Below are 8,595 nucleotides of genomic sequence, written 5' to 3'. Positions count from 1 at the left end.
CAGGCTCAGCCCTGCTTAGCTTCAGTGGGCAACCAGTCTTGGGCTACAGGGTGATATGGCTGCCGATACTGTTTTGTACTAACAAAAAAACAAAAAATAGGCACCCTTTTTTTGACAAGTCCTTCCTGTTATAATCAACAGCAAAGTAAGAAGTGAATAGCCAAAAAGAAAAGGGCAAACCCCAAAACTGGTTCAATACAAAATTTTATTACAAGATGACAGACAATAATGGTTTAATAGAAAGTTCTCAAGTGAAACATTAAAACTGGAATGTTTACTGCAGTTTTCATGACAAATATGGAAAGGAAATTCAACTGTATAAAAAAAGTGATATTTGCTTTTGCGTAACAGATAGAAACCTACATTTCAGATACATCTGAATTATTCATTATTAATGATGTGGAAATTAGATTCAACCACAGGAATAAGATAAAATATTTTAACCATAGATCCCAAAAGGAGGAGGTAAAAACTTGGCATGCGTCAAGGTTGAAGAGCACAACAGCATATTTCAATGTATCCGAATTTCACTCCACTAAGTAAATTTCACATCGCACTCATACCAGAAGAATGTCTGATAGTAAATGCATGGCAGTATGCACTTAAGTACATATAAAAATCAGCTAAATGAGCTTTAACATTAGAGAACAACGTATTCTTCTTCATTAGATGGCATAGGGAATGAATCATGGGTCACAGTATAATGTCTTGCATCCGTTTGGGGACCATTCAACCGAGCAGCACATATTTCAAGACTTCATGAAGGGAAGAGATAAGTACAGAAAACTCCTGTTCAGGAGGACAGCAATCTCTCTGGCAACACTTAGGAACAGTATAAAATGGTTTCTCCAAAAACTGCCACCGTGACACTCAAATTCAACAGCTGCTTGTATTCTCACAGTGTTTCTTTAGCTAGATGAGATAGAAATGACTTAGAGTGGTCATGGAGCTACACTACTATTAAAGGTGCTCTACTGTAGAAGATTCCTTCCCAGCAGCATTTGGCTTTTGTAACAGAAAAAGTTTTCTTAATTACTGATGGTTGTTCTTCATTTTTGATTACTTGAACAGGGGGAAAAAATGAATGAATATTAGCAACAGCATTTGAATAAAATGCCAAAAAAACTTGACAAAAAATATTAAATCATACAAGAGCGAAAGAAACTAAGAAAATGGCAAGCAAGATGAGCTAAGGACCAGTCTCTCCTCTTTTTCCACATTTAGCAACACTTCCTCTTCTCGTTTCATGTCTGACTGGGTCAAGCTCGAATGACAGGTCAGCATCTATAAGAAACACAAACAAAAACCAGTCACACCCCCAATTGTATATTTAATAAAAAATAAATGGCCAATTTTTCTCTGAATGGTCAGTTACTCAATATTAATTACTTTGCGAGTTTTTATGCAATATATGTCGATTTGTGTACATGAACAAAGTATTAAATTTTTTAACAAAGTAAAAGAGAGGAATTTATGGAAGCCCGTTTCCGCCACTGAATAAAAAAAAAAGTTATTGCGACTTTTTATCTCACAATTCTGAATATTTTTTTCTCAGAACTGCGTGATATAAACTCACAGTTGCGAGTTATAAAGTCAGAATTTCGAGATATAAAGTCACAATTGCGAGATAAAAACTCGCAATTTTGACTTTTTTTCTCCCAATTGCGAGTTTATATCTCGCAATTCTGACTTTATACCTCGCAATTGTGACTTTATATCTCGAAATTCTGACTTTATAACTCGCAATTGCGAGTTTATATCTCACAATTCTGACTTTATTTCTTAGAATTGCGAGTTTATATCTCACAATTCTGACTTTATTTCTTAGAATTGCGAGTTTATATCTCACAATTCTGACTTTATTTCTTAGAATTGCGAGTTTATATCTCACAATTCTGACTTTATTTCTCAGAATTGCGACTTTATGTCTCGCAATTGCGAGTTTATATCACGCAATTCTGAGAAAAATAGTTAGAATTGTGAGTTTATATCACGCAATTCTGACTTTATTTCTTAGAATTGCGAGTTTATATCTCACAATTCTGACTTTATTTCTCAGATTTGCGAGTTTATATCTCACAATTATGACTTTTTAACTCGCAATTGCGAGTTTATATCATGCAATTCTGAGAAAAATAGTTAGAATTGTGAGTTTATATCACGCAATTCTGACTTTATTTCTCAGAATTGCGACTTTATGTCTCGCAATTGCGAGTTTATATCACGCAATTCTGACTTTATTTCTCAGAATTGCGACTTTATGTCTCGCAATTGCGAGTTTATATCACGCAATTCTGACTTTATTTCTCAGAATTGCGACTTTATGTCTCGCAATTGCGAGTTTATATCACGCAATTCTGACTTTATTTCTCAGAATTGCGACTTTATGTCTCGCAATTGCGAGTTTATATCACGCAATTCTGACTTTATTTCTCAGAATTGCGACTTTATGTCTCGCAATTGCGAGTTTATATCACGCAATTCTGACTTTATTTCTCAGAATTGCGACTTTATGTCTCGCAATTGCGAGTTTATATCACGCAATTCTGACTTTATTTCTCAGAATTGCGACTTTATGTCTCGCAATTGCGAGTTTATATCACGCAATTCTGACTTTATTTCTCAGAATTGCGACTTTATGTCTCGCAATTGCGAGTTTATATCACGCAATTCTGACTTTATTTCTCAGAATTGCGACTTTATGTCTCGCAATTGCGAGTTTATATCACGCAATTCTGACTTTATTTCTCAGAATTGCGACTTTATGTCTCGCAATTGCGAGTTTATATCACGCAATTCTGACTTTATTTCTCAGAATTGCGACTTTATGTCTCGCAATTGCGAGTTTATATCACGCAATTCTGACTTTATTTCTCAGAATTGCGACTTTATGTCTCGCAATTGCGAGTTTATATCACGCAATTCTGACTTTATTTCTCAGAATTGCGACTTTATGTCTCGCAATTGCGAGTTTATATCACGCAATTCTGACTTTATTTCTCAGAATTGCGAGTTTATATCTCACAATTATGACTTTTTAACTCACAATTGCGAGTTTATATCACGCAATTATGACTTTTTAAACTCACAATTGCGAGTTTAAATCACGCAATTATGAGGAAAAAAAGTAAGAATTGTGAGATAAAAAGTCGCAACTACCTTTTTTATTCAGTGGCGGAAAGGGCTTCCATAGGAATTAATTAGTGTTTTGTGCCCCCATATTTAAAATGCCTTGGCATTTTGTTTGACTTTTATTAATTCTTAATTTTACCCTGCTTCAATTTTTGTGGGCAGAAAATAAAATGAAAACACTAAAAGGATTGCTCCTTCTTTATTGGTATATCATTGTCACTGAATTGATCACACTACAAAACTGTGGCAATATTATTAAACAAAACATCAAATGCTGAAGACCAGCTCAGATGGCAGAACTGCTTGTACTTAACGAGTCGGTCACTATACTGTGACCACAGACTTGGTTGTGTTGATCTGGGGTTTTAATTTATGTTTGTAATGAGCTCTTACCGTTTTTCTCACACGTGTGGGCTGTCACCATCTCCGTCTCCCTGTTTCTGCATCTGCGCCTGCATCCTAGCGATCATCTCCTGCATTCGCCTCAGCTGAGAAACACACAAACAGTGTCACACTCAAACATTTGTGTTATTAGCATTCAGCTTGTGTTTGGTTTGAGAGATCATACCTCAGCCTCCTTCTCCTGCAAGATTATATCCTTGTCCATTTCCTCTGGCTCCGGAGCCTTCCTGCACGTATATATAGCAGGTATAAAGAGATGCACACACAGCTGTACTGAGCACTGATATGTAATAAACAGTCATTTGTGACACACACAGGCTTCACAATTACTTTCTCCTGTTGTCAAAACAAAACTGTCAATTGTTTAAAAAAATTAAACTCTAATGAAATGTCAAGGAGCCTAATTAGTCTATTAATCAGAATTAAAAGCATATAAATATTTGCTGAAAAAAAAAAAGCCCTCAAATGAATATAAATATTTTTTTGGATGGAGATATTCAATGATTAGGGGGGGAAAAAATCTACATATAGCCTACATAAATGCCAAGCATATTTTAGTGTAAAACTATTATTTCACTAAAAAAATACTTGTTATTTAAGATATTCCTGTTCCAAAGTCAGGAAAACAAAAGCAGACATAATTTAATAATAACACTATAAATCTGTTTATTTTTCTATTGCAAAAATATGCTTGGCATTTAAACCAAATATAGGAATGTATGAATCAATTTCTCAATTTTATCTTAATTTTGCAAGTACTCAATTAAATTCATATCAATATTTGCAGAGAAAAGCCCTCAAATTAAGATAATTATAACAAATATTATCACTATGACTAAAAAAAAAAAAAAAAAAAAAAAAAAAAAAAAAATATATATATATATATATATATATATAAAATTGCTTTTTTTGCAAAACTGTTCAGCATTTAAGATTAAACTGCTTCAATGATAGAAAAATATAGGGCATGAATTTGTTAATTTGTGCTGATTTTGAAATAAATTAATAAATAAATAAATACAATCATTCATTGACAGCTCTTAAAATTACACAGCATTTACATCAATTAGCAAAATAGTATTTGCTAAATTATGAAAACTGTGATTTAACAAACAACAGGACAAAAACTGTATTAGTAAACCACCAGCAAAGTGCTTTGCATTGCAGAGTTTAGGCAAGACAAGAAGGACAAATCCATGTTAATAGCGCAAGCGTGTGATAAGCGGAGCAGAAAGTTACGGAGGATGTTGTATTTGAGTATTTGCATGAGTGAGACTGAAACAGAGTCTGTGTGCAGTAAGAGGAGCAGAGCCAGTGCTAGCGTCAGGCTGAAGGATAGGTGGAGCTGTGACTGAGCTCCCAGCAGTACCTCCCCCTCCTATCCTCTGATGAACACAGATCCGACGGCTCGCTGCAGAGTCAACACAGCACACCTTACAGCTGAAGCTTTAGTCTCTAGAGTGTATGGAACACAGTTTATCAACTGATTCAGCTTAAACCAGACAAAGCAATGCTGCTCTTCTCCTTTAATTTCTGCTATCAAATGACTATCTATATTTGTCTTCAGCAAAGTGAGAAGTAGACTATGTAAAAATGTGCTATTTTTATACATCCACTTAAGTCTTGCCAGGTTTGGGATATTCAAATATTCTGTGGCTACACTCACAAAGCTGGGTTTTTTTCATGGAGGTTGAGGGAGGAGGTGAAGAAAGACAAGCAGAGCAGTACGTACGCAGGCGACAGAGGCAGAATATAACCGTGGGAGGACAACCTGCCGCCCCGTTTGAGGCGCTCCGAGCGGAAGTTCTCGTAGTGAAGGTCCTGAGTAACTTCCTGCAGGTCCTGCATGTGGGTGCTGGACGGATGACAATAACCATCAATAGACAATAATGACAGAGACCGAGAAATAGGACATTATCTTAGAATGAAAATGAGGCTGAGAAGGACAGAGGTACAGTCCATTTAATATATTTGACTGTTTAAAAGTATTACAACTCATATTTTGTGTTTTGTAGACTAAACTCAACTCAAATTTTCTTCACAGCCTCATTTTTTAGTGTGTAGAATCAAGAATTTTAGAACACTGAATAGCAGATAACTTAAAATTACTTACATTAGCATGGTGCGAAGTTTGAGGAAGTCGTTGTGTTCTGGGTTTTCTACCTCCACCACACCCCATGGGTACAAACGCCCTCTCACTTTCTTCCCCTTAGCCTCAATCTGCTGGTTGGATCCCACCACGGCGAACGGTATGCTGGCCTACAACAGAAAGATGAAGAGGAGGAAAAAAAACACATACCTTGAGAATCCGGGTCTGCTCTTTGAAATCTTCATCCTCATCAGACTCGGCATCAGGGAGGTGATAGATCTTGATGCCATGCTCATCGATTTCATCCAGAATCTAGAGCCCGTAAAGAAATGCATATAGCCAACAAACCAAACATATGATCAATCCATCTTTGGAAAGAAATCTGAATGGCTTACTCTGCGCTTGAGTCTCTCTCTCTCCCTCAGCGTCAGCGTATCTGCTTTAGCAATAACAGGAACGACATTCACTTTGTTGTGAATGGCCTTCATGAATTGGACATCTAGAGGCTTCAGCCTACACAATTGAAGCATAGGAAAATCAGCCATTTAAATCCAGAATAGAACGGTGTGAAGACTTAAACTCACACCTATGGCAGTGGAAGGTGTCAGAAAATGTCTCTCAGTTGAGTAAAAAAAAGAGCTCACCCGTGACCCAGAGGGGAAATGAAGTAAAAGCAGCAGTGCACACGGTTGTCCACAATGTGCCTACGGTTGAGTCCACTCTCATCATGCAGGTAGCGCTCAAACTGGTCATCGATGTAGGCAATAATGGTGTTAAAACTGTACAAGAAAAGACAGAGCACATCATGAAACACTTGAGGGATTTAAAAACAACTGAAACATTCAAGGAGTTTTAACTGCCCCATTCCCTGTTTAGATCAGACTGAAATGATCAGGGTCTTTTTAAAGATAAACTAGTATCTCTCGTCACTCGTTTGTAACGCTGGTATCCTTCTGAAAGAATTCAAGCAATGTTCTCCTTATCTGAGTCAGTCTACCAGCTCTCAAGACAACTTATATGTTAATGTTTATATATGCATATTTTGCCAAATAACTACCTGTATCTAAATGAAGATATTTTAAAATTGAATAAAAAAATGAATGCAAAAAATATTCTGAAACCAAGGACGCTGAAAAAGTGGACAAGCGCTGTTGAGCTGTAAAACATGAGAGTAAAGGTAGCAAAACACAGAAAATGCACTAGGCCTTCCAATAAAAAGGCTGAAATGATTTTAACACACATGCTAGTGATATATTCTGTCGACTCTGGTACAAAACTGGGGCATTAAAATGTCAAGTTTCACTTGTATAAAACTTATGTGACAGAATACATTTCCTTTTTCAGACACGAGCGTTTCAGTATCCTCTCTTTGCCGTTTTAGTGCTCAAGTGGGTCAGGGAGCAGTCAGGAAGAGGTCCCACATGTTTCCCGTCTCACCACTTCCACTAGCAGAACTGCATTCCCAGAACTCAAAAAAAGAAAAAAAGAAACCAGCTTCCTTCATTCCTCCACTGCACTCTCTATTCTTCATGTCTCCAGTTACACCATTAAGTGTCTCTTTTCATAAAAAAAGCCAACCAAAGTTCTCTTAAAGAGAAAAAATCATTTACTCACTCTCATGCCATCACAGATGCATATAATTTTATTCAAATTAACACAAATGAAGATTTCTATTAAATAAAAATCCATCTCTGTGAATACACTACTGCTCAAAAAATTGCGGGCAGTAAGATTTTTAAAAATCTGATACTTTTATTCAGTAAGGAAAGTGAAAGTAAAGACATTATAATGTCACAAAAGTTTTCTATTTCATATAAATGCCGCTCTTTTGTATTTTGGGTAACAATCTGGTATAGGGACCATTTCTCACTATTAACTAGTTGCTTGTTAGCATGCCTATTATTAACATATTGGCTGATTATTAATACTTATAAAGCACATATTCTGCATGACCATATAATACATCCCTAATCCTACCCAATACATAAACTTAATGAGTACTTTATTAACTATTAATAACAGCAGCAAATTAGTAGTTTATTATTGTTTCTGGAGCACCCAATCAGCATAATGATTTCTGAAGGATCATGTGACACTGAAGACTGCAGTAATGATGCTGTAAATTCAGTTTCCCATTACAGGAATACAATTTTTTTTTTTAATAGGGCTAGATCACAGTAGAAAACAACAATTATAAATTGTAAAAATATTTCACAATATTACTGGTTTTGCTCAATTTTTGATCAAATAAATATTTTTGATCAAATAAATACAACCTCGGAAGAGCCTAAAAAACTTTTCAAAAACAAAAATATCTTCCCAACCCAAAACTAGTGGTAATGTACATATAAATGCAAATGAATACACGCTAAAATGTTGAAGGTCTAAAAAGCACATCATGACTGTAATCAGTACAAACCAATGGATGAATTCATGTCTTCTACAGCAAAACAATGTATGAATATAAGTGTGCGGAGCATTGTTAAAGGGGTCATCTGATGCGATTTCAATTTTTCCTTTCTCTTTGGAGTGTTACAAGCTCTTGGTGCATAAAGAAGATCTGTAAAGTTGCAAAGACTAAAGTCTCAAATCCAAAGAGATATTCTTTATAAAAGTTAAGAGTCAGCCACACCTACCTAAAACGGCTCATTCTAACACGCCCCCACATGTCTACATCACGATGTGGGAAGATTTGCATAACGCCGCCCAAATGTTCACGCAAAGAAAGAAGGAGTAACTTTTATTCTCGCTGTAGTATTGTTGTTGCCGCCGCCACTATGTCGTGGAAACGCTGTGTGTTTCGTTGTGTTCACCGTGGACGAAGCGGAGTCCAGCCCGGGGTCATCACATGTGGTTGCTGCAAGCCTGCCGGACGCTCCTTAGTCGAATCCGCCGCCTCTGCTCACTCTAGCCCGCCGTGTGTGACGTGGTGTGTTTCGTTGTGAAAGTGAAACTACTTTGTTTGGCTTTCC

The 8,595-nt window shown here is 36.3% G+C and overlaps 1 protein-coding gene across 3 annotated transcripts in view; it reads right to left on the bottom strand.

The window, feature by feature from the left end:
* Nucleotides 1-708: 708 nt before the first annotated feature.
* Nucleotides 709-8,595, bottom strand: part of septin2 (septin 2) — an 11,980-nt gene continuing 4,093 nt past the window's right edge. The window contains exons 6-13 of one of the 3 annotated variants that reach the window (XM_016493197.1): nt 6,268-6,402; nt 6,019-6,136; nt 5,834-5,935; nt 5,648-5,793; nt 5,267-5,389; nt 3,701-3,761; nt 3,526-3,620; nt 709-1,284 (exon numbers count right to left, since the gene is read on the bottom strand). In XM_016493197.1, coding sequence (XP_016348683.1) covers nt 3,534-3,620; nt 3,701-3,761; nt 5,267-5,389; nt 5,648-5,793; nt 5,834-5,935; nt 6,019-6,136; nt 6,268-6,402 — 772 coding nt within the window. In that variant the 3' untranslated portion in view covers nt 709-1,284; nt 3,526-3,533. The remainder of the gene's footprint in view (nt 1,285-3,525; nt 3,621-3,700; nt 3,762-5,266; nt 5,390-5,647; nt 5,794-5,833; nt 5,936-6,018; nt 6,137-6,267; nt 6,403-8,595) is intronic. The other 2 variants (XM_016493198.1, XM_016493200.1) reach the window with 2 other exon arrangements.

Source organism: Sinocyclocheilus anshuiensis, unplaced genomic scaffold, assembly GCF_001515605.1.
Source record: "Sinocyclocheilus anshuiensis isolate Anshui unplaced genomic scaffold, SAMN03320099.WGS_v1.1 scaffold1472, whole genome shotgun sequence".
Taxonomy (NCBI): domain Eukaryota; kingdom Metazoa; phylum Chordata; class Actinopteri; order Cypriniformes; family Cyprinidae; genus Sinocyclocheilus; species Sinocyclocheilus anshuiensis.
This window is presented reverse-complemented; position numbering and strand designations above follow the sequence as displayed.